Genomic DNA, 17,075 nt, shown 5'->3' with positions numbered 1-17,075 from the left:
CGTCCCCCCCGAGGCTGACGATGAATTAAATACCTTCTGAATGTGCAGGTTCACTACGGTTTGCCGGAGACGAGAGCTGCTCCCATCTCTGTAGTCTAGATCTGTTCAAATCCATCGTGCTGCTGCACCACTGATAGAAGCTATATACAAGCTCGGATTTAGATTTGAAGGGGCACAGGCACGCAGGTGTCCTCTGCAACCCTGAGCCAGGGCTACTAAGGGCCCTCCGAACGATTGTCTGAATGTTGTGCTTGCTGTGCACAGGAAAGGTGAGGACTGAAATTCCTCTGCCAGGCCCTCGCCTCCCCTGTGAATTTACACACATTCAGAGGAAGTGTGAGCTGAAGTCTGTCAGGCTCAGAAGCAAACTGGTCAAGGAGTGCCTGCAGGCTGACATTGCCACCCCTTTGAGATGGCCCTTAGAGTACTCAGATGGATGGACAGACTCGGGATACTTGGATGGCCCTCAGCACCTCTCTTCACATAGCTGGGTATTATTAGCAGCACTCATTACTGCACTGCCCCTGATTCAGGACAGAAAACGGATGAAGCATGCAGGAAGCTGAGGAGCTGCCAAATGAAACTGTAGGGAGTGAAAGCCTGAGTCAGGAGCCGAACACAGCCTGCCTCCTCTCAGGCTCATTCCCATGAAGGGAACCACCCTTCTAATCTTACCCTTATCAGCATCCTGCCTTCCCCTCTGCTCCCGGCCCCATCCACTCCTGAATGTTCTGAATGGCACAATGATGACTAATATTTTTAAGTATTTGACCTACTCCAATGGAGGCGGTAGGCAGGCAGACCACTCTCATTCTCTCTTACCTCTAATAAGAGAAGAGGTGGAAACTCGTTGCAGGAAAAGACAAAAGCAATCAAGCTTTTGTTATAAAGTGTTCAAAAATAAAAGGTTCAATAACCCTAAAAGAAACCGAAATATTTCCTTGTGGGTTGCCAGATTTTAACTCGACAATGTTCTATAAATGCAGGACAAAGCCGTGGTGGTGTGGCCTTCTCCAGGAGACTTTGCTGAGCTGATACCTGATTCACACGAGACTCCCAGGTGACCAAGACAACCTTTACAAAACAACCTATGCAGCGTGACAACCACACAATGGCTGCCCAGAGTAGCAGACCCTGCAGCACATCCTCCTCTTACTCCCCAGGTTTCACTGGAAATTGCCCCTGTCAGTCCCTGTTTACCCCTCCAGCCCCACGGCCTTGCCCTGCCCCGGTGCTCAAGTGAGCCAGAGGCGCCAGCAGCTCGGAGAGGAGGCATGAAACACCGCACAACACCAAACGCTTAAAAACAAGTGGAAGGAAAACGACACACAGCTGCGGGAAAATCAAAGGGAGCCGAGCTCGAAGGCCGGGCAGGAGGCGGTGGGCGCTGCCTGCCCCGCCCCGGGCGGGCCCCGCGCATGCGGCGGCGGCGCCCATTGGCAGCGCCGGCCCCGCGTTCCTGGAAAGTTCTTGGAAATGGATCAAAGGCGTTTCCGCGAACACGCGCGGCGGCGGCTCCGCACGGCTCCCCTCCCTCCCTCCCTCCCCCAGCCCTGCCTGCCCACCCCACCGCCGGGAGGGCTCCCTCCCCTCCCTCCCTCCCCCGGCCATGGCAGCATGGACGCGGCCCTGCTGGACACAGCTATTTATACCTTCGCCTTTTTTGTTTTTTACTCCTCCCCTCGTGGCTGATATAGGAAGAGTGATGCGAACACAATACGATTCCAGGAATTCCTCACTTCCTGGAACAGATTAAAAGGGACACACAAAAGATTACTAAGGAGGTTTGCCTTTTTTTTTTTTCCTCCCCCCCCTCCTTCCACGGAGCTTCATTTCTCCGGAGCCAGCGCTGAGACAGGTCGCTGCTCCGGCTCTTCCCGCAGCACTCGGGGAGATCTTATTTATTAGTACCTATTTATTATTATTTCAGAGTGCTCTGAAGGAAGATCAGTTCCTCTTTAAATATATGTAATTTCCTTTTTCTCTGGTTATTTTTTAAACATTTTTTTGCTGCTGTTTTCTGAAAAGCAGAACAAGAATACATTATTTTTTCTAAAGCACTGAGAGCGCACGCATTTTCTTGGCCAAAGTTGCTGAAGTCTGTCGGACAGCTCGTCTTCTGCTGTGTCTGAAACAACCTGCACAAGGGCTTTGCTGACACTCGCCAGCCTTCTCTCACCGTGAACCCCAACTAGAGGCTGAACTCGCTGCTTTGGGGAAGCAAAGAAGGCAAGAAGAGAAGAAATAATTTCTCACCTTCTTGAAGACTTAATGCTTTTCCCTTGGTCCGGGAGTGACATGATCCTCTGCGTTCAGGGGTAAGATACTTTGCAGCCTTCTGTGAAAAGCTGTGCTTTGATAATTGCAATTAGGAAGGTTCTCTGTGACAGTTTTTCAGCTCCCGTGTGTTGCCATGTGTGACTGTAATGGAATGGGAATGACTTTGGCCGGCCGAGTGCCGAGTTTATGTGTCTGTACTGTGTGCCCGTGTTTTAGATTCCAAGGCCAAAATCATGGAACCATAAGGTATTCCTGATTCCCGTGCTTTCTACTGCTGAAAAACTGAATACAGGGTATTCAAAGTCTTTGGGAGAGTAAGAATTACTTGGGGTGTGTTGTTCAGTGCGGTGGACGCAGCAGCAGCACGGACACCAACCCAACACCATAGGTGCTCTCTAAAGCCCTTTTGGAATCAAACTGCTTACAGGGAAAAACTTCCCTGCAGTTTAGGTGCTTTGGTCTATTTCTAAGGAGGTATTTATGCTAAATTAATGTCAATTTTGTGTAAGTTTAGGTGTATGTACCTAAACCCAGCTTTCTGTAGAGTGAGAGCCACAGGGAACACACAGATAGTTCCACATCTGCCTTCAGGAGAACAGGTGACATCCAGATGCCTTCTCTAGTATCAGTACTGATGTGTCCACTTCAGTGTCCCTTTGAGCAGCTTTGTTTATCAGCTGAGCAATACCTGGTGTGCAGGAATCACCTGGTATTTTTACACATGCTGCATTACTTGGAAATTGTGAGCATTTGTTTCAGTCTGAGTCATCATGTCAGATTTTCCTATCACTCCAGTGTATGGTGGATCTTCCTCAGAGTAAAATCTTCCTTGTCTGCCTGCAATGACCGAAGCATGGGGATTTTCCTGCCATTTCCCCTGCCAAATCTGTCCCACAGACAAGCAGAGCTTGTGTTTACCACTACTTTCCTACTATGTGAGCAGTTTGCTTTCACTCTTATTTTCAGTCTGCAGTTGCAGTTCCTATAGCCGTGGCAAAGGGAATTCAGTTTCCAGCTTGGCCTTTGGGAAACCCTTATCTGACGCTTTTCTCCAGGGTCAGCAGAGCTACTGCTTCCCTTACCTGCCAAGAACTTATGGAGCCAGATGTGTAGATGTTTTCATTTTAATGTCTATTTTGAAGGCCATTTATTGCTCCATTTTCATTATCCTCTAGGATTTTATATATTTGTATAAAATTTGTATATCCTGGACTCCATACTCTCCATCCTATTCAGACCAAGCTCCCAATGGAGTGTTGGGGTGCAGCTGATGGAAGGGAGAGCAGCTCCACATTTTTTCTTGTACTGTTTATACCGTCTTATCAAGTTTAGCTTATCAGCACAGTAACTACAAAGCCAACATTAAATGGTATCAGACATATCTGATTCTCCTGCATTTTCTTGCCCTTCCAAGGCTTTCTGAAACACTGACTGCCAAAGCACAGGGAAGTTCATTTGCTATTTCTCTGGAGAGTGCACCCAGACTCTGAGCTAGACATGCCAAATTTCATGTGGCTGTTTGCTTCCTCCTCACAGCTGTTGTATGAACACTTTGCTCTATTCAGTCCTGATTCTCCACGTCTTTCCTCTGCTTTCTCTCTCACAAGCACTATTTGCAAATCCTTTCTTTGCCCCACCAAAGGGCTGACTTTTTCATGTCAGCAAACCTTTTTCAACCTGCCCTTATCCCAGCAAACTCTTCTTAACCCTCTTGCAAATGTTCTTGTGTTAAAAGCTGTTACTTGCTGATCCTCTGCTCTCCCATTCCTGTGCTTGGAGTTGCTCAGTTTGCTCCCAGCAGCAGCTTTCATTTTTTCAGCCTATGTACAAAGTTGTTTAGGAGACCAGCACCTCTCAGTCTGTTGAAATTTCTAATCCTTCTCCTCTCTTCCAGCATGTTCCTTTGAGCCTACAGCCACACTGGGAGGTTTTGTAGGGGAGTAAGGCCAGGGTATAGAAGGAAAATAGGAAATGTGTGAGGCCAGCCTTTCTCTGGCTGTGGTGGAAGGATCCCCACAGTGCTTGTCAGGGTCCAGGCTCCTCCAGCCTCCGGTGGCACGGAGTGTAAGGCAGCGGGGCATGAGTCCAGTGGGAAAACTCTTCTGAAGCACATAAAAGGGCTCTGTAAAAGAAATCGACTGACAAATTCACAGTTGATGTGGTTTCTGGAGAACCAAACTGTGAACTGGTACAGCCCTTGAAAGAAACAACTTTCCTCCTGATTCATGGCAGACATTTCCCTGCGTAGCTTCGCTATCTCTCCCTTCCTTCCCCGCCTCTCAGCCAATTCCTGATTTCCTCTCTGAAGTTGATATATAAAAAGAAAAAAAGTTCCATGCTATAAAAAGTTCTTTTTATGTTCCAAACCTTCCTGGAAGGGTAGGCCAGAAAAATTTTCCAGGAGATAATAAGTTCAGAGAGATCTGGCACGTGGACTGCAGTATTCGAATTCTGGCGAGTGAATGGTGCAGGACTGATTGTCCTTAGTATCAGTCACAGTCATTTTCAGCTTAGGGAGCAGTTGGTGTGAGAGACTCTGCTGTGCCAGCAGGCCCAGGACACCCTCCCTGCACAGCACAAGTTGTAGTTAGGATCAGCACAGGCAAGGATCAGTGTCACAGAACATTCTGAGTTGAAAGGGACTCACAAGGATGATCGAGTCCAACTCTGAATGACCCATATGGGGATCAAGTCCATGACCTTGGTGTTAGTTGCACCATGCTCCAAGCAGCTGATCTAGTTTATGGTCCTCCTTGTGCAGAAAGGGAGGTAATGCAGAACTGGGACTCTCCCCAAAGAGACAGGTAGCTAGGCATTTGTAAAGACTATGACAGTAAGAGGGAGACATCCAAATATCTTGAAAAATGGAGCACTCAACACCTATAAATGTATCTCCAGGAGGATTTAACAGATAACTCAGAGCTTTTCCAACAATAGTCTCCAGGTATAAAAATATATCCAGATGTACAAAAGCCCTTGAAAATGCAGGTCTTGCAACCAAGGGTCCCTGGTGAAGACAAGGACCAGCAATCACTTTTATTCAGCCTGGCTTCTTACCCATTAATAGAAATTAAGAAACATAGATACCATGAAAGCCAAACAGGTATCCTTCTTGTGAAATGTGATTTCACACATGGAAAAAAAAAAAGAATGTTCCTTCCTAAATACCAACAGAATAGCAGGGGGTTTGTTATGTATTGCAAGGGCCAGAGTATCTCTCTGTAGATTTAAATTTACCTTACTCCAAACCTCCATGGTTTGCTTAGAAATGCAGAGATGTGGAACTGATCATGTCTCTCACTTACAAGGTGTGAAAGTTCTTTCAGGTCCTCCCTAATCTACTTTCTTCCCATTCTCTGTCCCATACTTGAGTCTCTGCAGTTTGAGGTGGTGGAGTGCAGCTATGATCAGGTGCAGATCAGTTTATAGCACATTTATTTATGTACCTGAAGTGTCCCTGTTCACACAGAGCACAGGGAAGGAGGATGATCTGAAGGGAAGCACTTGGGACTTCAGAGTCTCCTTCTGCTTCTCTTCAACGATGTGGGGAGGTGGCTGTACCCTGTGCCATCGCTGTCAGCTCCAGTGGTGCTGTGGCAGTGTCACACTGAGGACTGAGTGTATTTCTCTCAGGCATCTTCTCTTTAAAGTGTCTGAAAGACAAGTATGTTGGGGATGGTGGGGGGATGTAACACAGGGCATGCAGCAGGATAGGGGACACACAGGCAAAGAGTTTACACACACTGGGACAGAAATGAATTTTTGCTCAGGAGCTTGCCTGGGAATGAAGACTTTCCTGGCCTCTGACACCCATCCTCCCTAGAGCTGTGCTCTCCTTTAGGAATCCCTGTGCTGCTGAGTAGGAACACCCATGACCCATGAGAGCTCCAGCTCTGTGAAAATGCATTTAGATGCTGAATAGCTTCACCACTTAGGCCGTGGGGAATACGTGTTCTAGCAGCCTGGCCATGGCAGAGCCTCCTGCAGTCCTGCAGGGATTACAGTCACACTGACTCCTCATCAAGCTGCTGAACACTGGGGTGGGTGTAGTGCACAGGCTTGGCTAAAATCAGAATTCTCACTGTTCTCTATGTGATCAGCTCACTCTGAGTTCTGACATTCATTTAGGATCAGGTCATCCTTGAGCAGCAAGTGGGTAGGACACAACCTAAGCTATTCCCAATTCTGCTTCTAATTATATTGCAGTAAATGACAATCCCACTGGCAGAAACAGAAATGCTCCAACATTGTAATCATGTAACTGAAGCCGTAATGCTGTCATAAACCTTACTGCCCCTGAAACTACATATTAAAAGGCAACATCTAAAAATTCCAGATTCAAAATCATTGTAAATTGCAAGACTGACCACCTTCCATAAGACCAAAGAGGCAAACTCACTGTTCCTGTTTCTAAGGGCTCATCTTTAAAAGCTGTGTTCCTTCCTCCTCCCTTGCCTCTCTCAGAAACAATGGTGAGGATCTGTTTGTAAAACATAACACGTTGTATAATGTAGCATGCACTCAACAGACCCTGCAACTGATCTCAAGGCAAGGAGAAATAGCACAGTTTGCCTTTCATTTCAGACCTCATCCTTTGCTGGCGGAGGAAAAGATCAGGAGAGTGTCACTCAGGGGCATTGAGGAATTGTCAGAGCCCATCATGCAGCCTCTCCCAGTTATGGCCTTCCAGGAGGAGTCTGCGCCTGCCCTGGCAGCTCCAGTTCCAGACAGCAACCCACCTCAGACACGGGACCCTGAAGAAGACCTTCTCTGCATTGCTAAAACCTTCTCCTACCTGCGAGAATCTGGTAAGGCTCAATTGCAAAGTCACAGGGTCAGAAGGGTGCAGGGACCCAACTCCATGATCTGAGCACCAGGAACAATCTCCTTATCCTACTTCAGACAGGAACCTGGTTCTGTCACAGCCAAGGCTGGCTCATGTGCACACAGCAAATGTATCTGCAGTCTCTATACATCATGAACTAATTTATTGCTTTATCTTTTGTAACTAAATTGGGAGAAGGAATTGCAAAAAGCAGATTGCTTTTTCTCTGTAAACTGCAGCTGCTGCAGCAGCCGCCAGCCTCATCCCAAGCCCCAGCACAGCAATGGCAAGCATAGGCAGGAAACCTTTAGGACTTGGTCTTAATTTATGAAGGTCTTGCCAACTCTGGCTCTGCTTCCCAGGCCCTTAATGTGGTTGTCTTCAAGGCTTCCCTAAATATACTGCCAGTCCTAGGATATATTCTTTCCCTAACAAATTCTTTCTCGGGTGTTTTTCCAGGCTGGTACTGGGGTTCCATCACCGCCAGCGAGGCCAAGCAGCACCTGCAGAAGATGCCTGAGGGCACGTTCCTGGTGAGGGACAGCACCCACCCCAGCTACCTGTTCACGCTGTCCGTCAAGACCAACCGCGGGCCCACCAACGTGCGCATCGAGTACACCGACGGCAAGTTCCGCCTGGACTCCAACTACCTGAGCAAACCCCGCATCCTGGCCTTCCCTGACGTGGTCAGCCTCATCCAGCACTACGTCCTGTCCTGCACAACAGAAAGCAAGAGTGAGGCTCCCTACCCGCCTCCGTCTCCTCTACCTCCCCTGCAGAAAGAGCTGGCAGCAGCCGCCGTGCACCTGAAGCTGCTGCGGCCGCTGGGCCGCAAGGACAGCATGGCCAGCCTGCAGCACCTGTGCCGGCTGCGCATCAACAAGTGCACGGCCGACGTGGAGCGGCTGCCCCTGCCCCGCAGGATGGCAGAATACCTGAAGCAATATCCCTTCCAGCTCTGAAGCACGGCCCTTCTGTCTCAGGCAGGAACGAGAGACACAACCACCACAACTCTGTGGCTCCATCCCACTAAAGGCGGGCACAGCGAAGACCTGATTATCAGCAGAGACTGCATCCATCTTTCCTCTCCCCTTCTCTTCACATCCATTCCAGCCCCAGGGAGGAGTGGTTGTTTCAGTGAGCACGGGGCACCAGCTCAGCTCTGACCCTCGGGCCGTGCCGGCAGTGCTGGGAGAAGCTCTGTGGGCACGGCCACACTACTTGAATGTCAGAGTTGCTGTGACACCGGACATGTTAACGTTGTTATTTTTGCTATTTATTTCCATGGCAGTTTCTCTCCTCATGGTATTTTTAAAGCACCTTTTACTTTATTATTTTTTTGTTTCTTTTGTGGAATTAGAGATAGCATAAAGGCTCCCAGCCAACTGGCAGCTGAAACTCTTTGGGAATTTGGATTTGGATTCACATCCAAACAGCTTCTGTTTGAGCCTGTCCCTGTGACAGGTTACAGGAGTCCACATCCAAGCTCTCCTAGGCTTCTGGGGTATATGAGACTCAGATGACTGTATCCAGACCCACCTCTACAGAGGTAAAGACTATTTGTTTTTTCTTCCTTAGCTACACAGGGTATCACAACCTCAGAGCACAGTGGGAACTCCCAGAGATGTGTGCTGCATCACACGTGGACAGGAGACTTCTTTGAGGAAGCTCTTCTTCCACAGAGATCTGGATAGTGAGGTTGGGCCAGGGAGCACTCATCCCATTTTTTCCATCTTCTCCATTTCCAAAGGAAGGTTGTGACAAAACATTTCAAAACAAGTAATTAGAAACCAAATTTTCTCATATGCAGGCAGAAGGATTTAATTTCAGAGCACTCTGTGTTTGGCTTGTGTTTTTAAAGTGCTGTTCCCTGACCTTGCCTGAGACACAGGGCAAGAGCAGGGGCTCAGAGACAGCTCTGCTGGGCTGCACCAGTGACACGCACAGCTTCAGGATATTTATTTATTTATTTCTGGGGTAACACTTAGAGGCACCTCAGCCCACAGAGCTGTCCCTGCTCCCACGATGCCACACTGCTGCATGCTCTGCTCCTGCCAGCATTAGTCACTGGCCACAGGCTTCTGCCAGCTCCAGGCTGGAGCACACACTGGAAACCACAATCCAACCTTTCTGTTTGCCAAGGTCCAGACCTCTCCTCCCCCCTGCTCTGACTTGCATGTTTGTTATCCACAATTAGGATTCTGGCTCTGGGTTTCCTTCTCACACCCCAACCCTTTCACCCCCTGAGATGAGGCACAATGGCTCTTGCCATGCTCTTTTACACACAGGAGGGACAGACAGCAGATGAGATCTGCCCCAAACCAGCACACACAAGTTGCCTCTCCCTGTTCATTTGCTGAATCTCATCATCTTCACCCCTTGCCATCAAGTGAGAGTACAGGAGGGAACAGACAGAAATGACCATATGGCTTATTTTGCCCCTAAGACCCCCTGACTTGTTCTAGCATGAATGAACATGAAGGATTCCTTGTTCATCCCTCCCTGGGACTCTAAGGCTGTAAATGAGAATGCACAAACCCCCAGCTATAGCTGAGTGTTAGAAGAGAAGATGGAAAAAGATGGGATGGTGACCCAGGAGACAAGCTCAAAAAATGGGTGAGTTTCTTCCACCCTATCTTAAAGCTGCCAAAAGGGACAAGATGGCCTGATGTGCTTAGTCAATGTCCTTTTTTTTCCTTTCCACATTTATACAAGTTTGTGCTGTTGCAAGCTTTGTTTTTGATACTTTGATGATTGACAGTGTGCATGTGTGATGTCAGGTTTGCTTTTTGGTATCTCCTTCCCCCTTCCCCTCTATGGCAGCAACCATGGAAAGGTACTGAATGACAATGAAAATTTAGAAGGCAAAAAAAGGAAAACTTAAAAAAAATAATATAAATGATAAACCACTGAAAAGGCTTCCTTTTATCCAAACACCTCTGTCTGCCTGAGGACACTGGGAACAAGGAAACCACGGCTCTCTGAGGAGCAGCAGTGATCTCAGGGAGCCCACACAGCTCAGCCACAGGCCTGCTAACTACAGCTTGGGAAAAATCACTTGGAGAAGTGTACAGCAGGAGAGGGCAGGTTCTTCAGCTCTCTGAAACTTGCCTCCTACTTGATCTGTTCTCTGTTGGGGGTGGTGGGGAGGCCAAGCTGTGGGTTTGACTCACTGCCCCAAGAGAGCCCAGGAGCTCCTGCTGACCCCACACTGAAGGCTGTGAGCTCCCACGGGCAGGGACCAGCTCTGTTCTGTGTTTGTTCTGCATTTAGCACAGTAGGGATCTCTAGGTGCTATTGCAATACAACAAATAAACAATACAGTTACTCCAAAAAGTCAGTTTCTTCTATCTTGAGACAGTTTGTTAAAAATTATTTGACTCTGGATTTTAAATAAACATTTTAAATATACTTTAAAGCCACTCAAAGTCTTTGGTAAAATCCAAATGGATGAATTAATTTTCTGTTTAGACACATCCCCTCCAAGAACACAGGGCAAACTCTTGATAATTTTTTTTTTTAAACAAGACAAAAAGGGTTTCAACATAAAGAAGGCTCTTCAGATACTGGGAGAATAAACACCAAAATTCTTAGTGTGGGCCTGCTCACACAGAGGAGCAGCAGCAGATCCCAAGTCCCACTTAATAAGGACTGAAGACACATATTTTAATGATGTGGAAGAACACAAGAATGATTCTTGTATTGTTTCTGTGTGCCATAGAAAACCAATACAAGAATACAGGGGAAAGAAGGCAGAACATAAGTGGGCAGACCATGGTTTGGGGTGGGAGATCCAGGGCAGATCCATTGTCCCCTTTTCCGGGGCCATTGGGCTGCAGTGTCCCTGTACCTGTGGTCTGGCCCTTTCACATCACCTGAGACACCAGACAGCAGGTGGGGAAACCACAGGGACTGGATCTGCCCTGTAATGTCAGAGGGAGCCAGAGCACACCTCATCTGTGCAGCTTCTGAAACACAGGGGCAATGCCACTACTGGGAGGTGACCTCACTGTGGTTCCTCTGTGCTCCTCTTCCAAGAGTGATGCCCAAGAGATGTCCCCCATCCTGCTCAAAGCCAGCATAATGTGCTCCCAGCCACTGCAAAATGGAAAACACACTCAGAAAAAAACCCACCAACAACCTAAACTAGTTCCTCTCCCATCCTTCTCCCTCTGTGAATCCACTGGCTTCAAAGTTCAAAATACTGCTTTAAAATTCAAAATATTGCTTTAAAGTATTCCTGAAGCATGTGCTGTGCTTCCTATGCCAGCCATGGAGCTGGCATTCCCTAACAAATATTTCCACAATCTCATCAATGCGAGGGCACGGATAGATTTCTATTGCACACCAAACAGGAAATGTTGGCAATGCCATAATCTGTTCCAGATCAAGTTGTTAAACAAAAACAATCACATCACACGTGGTTTAACAGGAAATATGGAAAGAGAACTACACAGGATAGAAGCAAAACAAAATAAGTGGAAACATGAAAACAAAAGAAGGAAAAAATGAAAACAAAAGAAGGAAAAGCTTCATCCATCTTTAAAAAGAGACTTTGCAAACTCTGGAAAAACCTGGAAAGAAAACTGTAACATTTCTGACACATTATTGAGTGATTTCCTAATTTCTTAGCTGGGCTAAACTCTTCCCCTGAGTGCACATAGGAAACCCTGCTGTTTCCTTTGCAGAGGCTGAAGGTGGAGGTGATTGGCATGAGCCAGGCTGGTTCAGAGCTGCAGTCACACACACTTTTACCTCATCAGCTGTTACCTTAACAACTCCCACTCCTACACCTTCCTTAAAGCACATTTCCTTAAAGAAACCAGGTTCATGTTCTGAAAACTCCTGTGCCAAATCTCTGTGCACACTGAGCTGATTTTTACAGTTGAGTTCCACATCTTTGGAACCAGGAGCATTCATGGCAATGCACGCTGGCCTTCACCTGCACTGCAGTACAGCTGCAGCTCCTCTCCCAGTGACACCTGGCTGGTTTGCTGAGCCAATGCACAACAATTTGGATTTTCTCTTGGTTTACAGTTTCTGTATGAAGATACAAACATGGGTGTGGAGCCCTCACAGAGTCTGAAAAGCCGACTGATAGGGTTGGGAATCGAAATCCCAGTCCATGATTGAAACCACACTGCCATGGCCCACTGCCACAGCAGAACTCCCCTGCAGTTTGTCAGGCACATATGGTATCATTTTCTGTCTTAGATCATCAGCCTTCTGAACAAGCAACACATGCAAGGGTGAAATAACCAGTTCACATGCACATATTCCTATCTTTTCTAACTTACTGAAATTTTAGTCCTTTCCCCACATCCTCTCAGGTGCCCAACATCCGCCAGTCCAAGCCAGGGGAACCAGCATAAAATCAAGTGAATCAGCAGAGTGTGTTTACTTCTCTTAGGACAAACATGGTCAGGTGTTTCTAGTTACTGACCTATTACATGTCATTTCTAGTCCAAATTCCATTGTCAGTCCTACCTGCAATCTATGAAATTAAGGGAATTAAAACCAAAATTAACTGGACACTGTTTGTGCAGATGTTCTGCCAAACATGTTCTTGTGTTCAAATCTGTCAGAAGCCAATATCACAGCTCTCTCCTATCTGTCCCTAATGGTTGCTGAGACCCTTGCAATCCTGATGGAATTACAGTATCCTCTTCCCCAGCCCAGAAATCCTCAGCAGTCCAATGGTCTGGAGCAGAGGCTAAAGCAATATCCAGTGAAGATGTGCCAGAACAACTTTGGATGCCAAGTAACATCCTCCAGCTCCCTCAGTTCTGACCAGCATTGTCACAACATCCACATCATGCTGTCAGTGACCCCCACCCAACATTGACAGGGGAAACTGGAGAAAAACCCATCAGTCTGGGCAACTCCTTAATAAAAAGGCAAGTCAGAGCTAAAAATAAGGTATTACTTAGAGGTCTGCCCTGTCCTCGGACAGAAACCTTCCTCCTCTGCCTGTTCACAGCAAGCAAGCTTTGAATTGGGAAGAGGGAGTCAGGGGAAGGCAGCACTGCCAGCATTGCCCAACGCAGGGCAGCGAGGAGGCCCTGGCTGCTCTCAGTGCTGATAACACGTTCAGACTGAGACATGTCTGCTCCCTGCCCACACCCAGGCCTGCCTCTGTGGGCTTTCTACAGTGCTGCCTGCCAGAGCCCAGGCAGCACAAACACGTGGAGGCACGGCTCTATCTGCAGGCCAATGCTGCCTGGAATGAACCTGGTGTTGATCTCCTGCTGCTGCTCCCTGAGAAACACAGCCCATCCTGGGCTCCTGCTGCTCCCTGCACACAAACACAGCCCATCCTGGGCTCCTGCTGCTCCCTGCACACAAACACAGCCCATCCTGGGCTCCTGCTGCTCCCTGCACACAAACAAGTGCACCAAGTGGCCCTTGGGAGCAGGCACGACCCTGCAGCATCCATCAGACATCTGTCATCACCTCTGCTGTCCACCAAAAAACATCCTCAGGGAAAAATGACAAAGTGGCCTTAGGAATAAAATTAGTCTTTCAGTGTTCAATTATGTGGACTAAGGAGTCTACATAAACATACTCTTCCAAACTTTAGCAAAAACTAGTAATTTTTTCTACTTGAAAATAACATATTGTTCAGGAAAAAAAGGCTATTGGTAGGCAACATGTTGACCAGAAAGAAGAAAAGTAATTTTAAGGGCTTCACTGTTAGCCTGCGCACTAAATTTCAAAAGAAAATTATGGAAATTAAACTACAATTTGGACTTTACATCATAATAATCTTAAGATAATAATTCAGAGTATTTTTTTGGATTTGGAAAGGGGAGGGAAAACAACAAAGTTTCAGAGCTCCAGCTTGTATTCACTACAGATGAGACAACACAAAAGGAAGTTTTGCTGCAAACCACTGCTGGCTTAGTCCTTCAATTCCCCTGTAACCAGCTGTGGCAATGGTCATGGCTGGAGAGAGGCTGTTGGCCCATCAATTCCCCCTGTTGCATAGTCCTCTTTTGAATAATTTAAATATAAGAAGGATCAGACCCAGAGGAAGCAGCCTGGCCCAGCAAAGGGAAGGGTTCAGTCAGAACTGCTCCACCTTGACATACCAACCCAGATTTGCAGAGAAGGGTTTCCTTTCATGAACAAGAGCTACCTTCCTCCTGTTGCTCCTCTTCTTCAGACCTCCCTGGCAGGGTTTTCCCTCAATGCCATTACCTCCTAAATGCAGTGTAAATGCACTTTGCAGCAGCTCAGATTTGAGTTGCAAAAACCAAACACAATGTTAGTTTTTGTCAAAATAGCTATTTTAAGAGAACACTCTATCTAGCCAGGAAAGGCATTTGTTTTAATGTCTCCCCATGGTACTCCAGTGACAATAAAAGCTTGAAATAATACTGGTTACTGCAGCATTAGATTGCCCAAACAGACCATCAGAGACTTGGTATTTCTCAAAAACTTGATATAAATATGCCAGATGGAAGGACAAAGGAAGAGCTGGTCAATCAAAACTCAGTGGCAGAGCTCAGCCAGGACTGGAGTTCCTTGGACTCTGGCCTGGGCAGTAACTCCACCATGTGACTGCCTTGCTCTGGAAGAGACACTGCAACTTTTCCAACTGTGGCTCTTGGAGAAATGCTGCCCTTGCTGAAACAGCCCTGCCATGGAAACCTGTAAAACACAACAGGCTAAATCCAGGTTCCTTTCTCAACGAGTGGGATGGGAATTCATTTACTTCAGGCCTGAATTTTCACTTCATATTCCTAGTTTTACAGACAAGAATTTTATCCCTGGTGAAATTCAGACATGAATTTGTCTTCAAGGGAAATTGTAACACTGCAGCAGGAGTGCTGCTGATTTAACACAGGAAAACCCTTTCCTCACACACAGTCTCCAGCATGCACAAACCCAGCATGGAGGTTTTTCTTATAAAAGCAGCAGGAAAGCCCAGGGTGCAGTTTACAATTAAGTTCTGGCTTTCTTGCACTCACCTACAAACATTCCAGTCAGAACATGTGCAATGCTACTTTGGGACATAAACATCAGCCTGAGGAAAAGGCAGCCAAGCCTGAATTGATCTCAGCAAACTTGTTTCACCTTGGCTAGGACAGAGCTTTCTGTGATGACAGCTCCTAAAAACAACAGATCTGGATCATATCTGGGACAAAGAGACAGCAAGACCCACTGCTCATCTCCTGGGACTCCCTTCCCTGCCAGCTGTCCCTCACTGCCTGCTCCTGTGGGCTCACTCAGTGCAAATGAGCAGAGATTTAATAGCTGATCATAGCCTGCAGAGTGTTTAATGTCAGGGCTGTTTCCTCCCTAGAACAGCAACATGGTTTGAATCTAGCTTACAGAAGGCAGAGCTGTGTTTATACTTGTCAGAAGTTACCCAATTTGGCAAGGATTCTTCCCATCATGCAAGTGTCACCACAGCCATTGCCAAACACTGCAGAGGCAGAGTTCAAAACACTACCTCCAAGCCTGGAATTAAGATGAAGAAATATGTTGCCCAGTGCATATGCTATATGTCTGCACTTGTCTGAAAGTGCTCAGCACTAATAAAAGGTGCTATTATAATTAAAACATAAATCTGAAATAGCCTAAAGCATGACCCAATATTATTTATTATTTCCAGGGAAATTTTGGAAAATTTAACTTTTTGAAAACACCTCACTCTCTTCTAAGCCCTTGGTTTTGGAGTACTCCTTACATTCTTTTAAGATTCTTTGTAATTCACCTCTTTTAGTGCTGTTCCCTCCAGTCCTGCGCCATGGAAATCACCTTGGCTGAGAGGCACTGGGCAGCATGGAACAAAACAGCACTGCAAGGCTGGGATGGATCAGCAGAGGCAGAACAGTCTGGGTGTGGGCTGACATGGAGACTTTTCTTTCCAAGAACACAGGAGATGGAAGGCTCCCCTGTGCACACAGAACCTTGTGCTGCTGATGAGAGCCTTCGGAGCAGGGTTAGTGTGACCCAGGCAGCTGGCTCAGGGCTCTCCACAAACAGCTGCTCCAAGGCCAAGTGTGCAGATGTTGGAACCCCCTCCCTGCCCCAGGATACTGAAAACCAGCTGGGAGGAAGAGTTTGCCATGGAGCTTGCAAGGAAACACTGGTGCAGAAGGTGTGGATTGTGTTATGTGGGGAAATAGCTGCGCTCTCCACAAACCAGACTGGGCTCCCACTCCTACATTCCCCACAACTCCTTCAGTCATCTCTCTTCATCCACAGCAGCTTCCATCTGACATGCTCATGCACCTCAGGCTGCACAACCTTCCAGCTTGGCTCTGGGGTAAGGGAGGAATTTCCCTGTGCCTTGCCAACCCAAAGCAGGCAGGGAGGAGGCCTGGTGCACACCATGGGCCCCTCCTGTTCAGAAGTGCCATGTGAAGAAGGCACCTGAAGGCAGTTCTGGCATCCCTTAGCTCAGAGCACAGCCTGAAAGAGGATCTTCACTACATAAGCCAGAACAAGTCAGGCACACAGCTGAAAACAAAATAACTTGTGCCAGTATCAGGTGACAGTGTGACACTGACTGGAGCACTAAGTGAAGATGTCACATGCTGGCTTCTGCTGTTTCCTAAGATAGAAATGCATTGGCATTAACAGAAAATATGCATTGATCATCACGTTGGTATTAGTGCTTATACAAACCATCATTCCAAAGGGATCGTTCAGCACAGGTACTGGAAAGGGAAATACTCGATGAGAAGAGAGGTGTGTTCAGAAAAGTCCACTCTATAACACAACCAGATAACCCCATCACATACTATCAATCCTGACCTACCTAACTAATAAACAAAAAAAAAATATATATTACCCTGCTTATGCTTCTCTACCCAGTTTGCAGGAGGCAACAAGCAGGATTTAGCATGTTAATTTTGCAGTTTATTTTGTATTTGCCTTTTGGCCTATAATTACTCCAATAATCACCTCATTAGTCTCAGTTCTTTTTTAGAGGAATTAGCTGATAGAAGAACAACAC

The 17,075-nt window shown here is 47.0% G+C and overlaps 2 protein-coding genes across 2 annotated transcripts in view; one reads left to right on the top strand and one right to left on the bottom strand.

The window, feature by feature from the left end:
* MAPKAPK3 (MAPK activated protein kinase 3) overlaps window positions 1-1,674 on the bottom strand; it is a 54,338-nt gene extending 52,664 nt beyond the window's left edge. Inside the window, exon 1 of the mRNA XM_074550055.1 lies at window positions 1,653-1,674. The gene's annotated coding sequence lies outside the window, so the exon portion shown is untranslated. The remainder of the gene's footprint in view (window positions 1-1,652) is intronic.
* Window positions 1,675-1,799: 125 nt separating this feature from the next.
* On the top strand, window positions 1,800-10,516 carry CISH (cytokine inducible SH2 containing protein). Its single transcript, XM_005485524.4, has 3 exons — window positions 1,800-2,318; window positions 6,865-7,088; window positions 7,565-10,516. Exons 1-3 carry the CDS (start codon window positions 2,272-2,274, stop codon window positions 8,065-8,067), a joined length of 774 nt encoding a protein of 257 aa, XP_005485581.1. The 5' UTR covers window positions 1,800-2,271; the 3' UTR covers window positions 8,068-10,516.
* Window positions 10,517-17,075: the final 6,559 nt, after the last annotated feature.

Source organism: Zonotrichia albicollis, chromosome 12 (genome assembly GCF_047830755.1).
Source record: "Zonotrichia albicollis isolate bZonAlb1 chromosome 12, bZonAlb1.hap1, whole genome shotgun sequence".
Classification (NCBI taxonomy): domain Eukaryota; kingdom Metazoa; phylum Chordata; class Aves; order Passeriformes; family Passerellidae; genus Zonotrichia; species Zonotrichia albicollis.
This window is presented reverse-complemented; position numbering and strand designations above follow the sequence as displayed.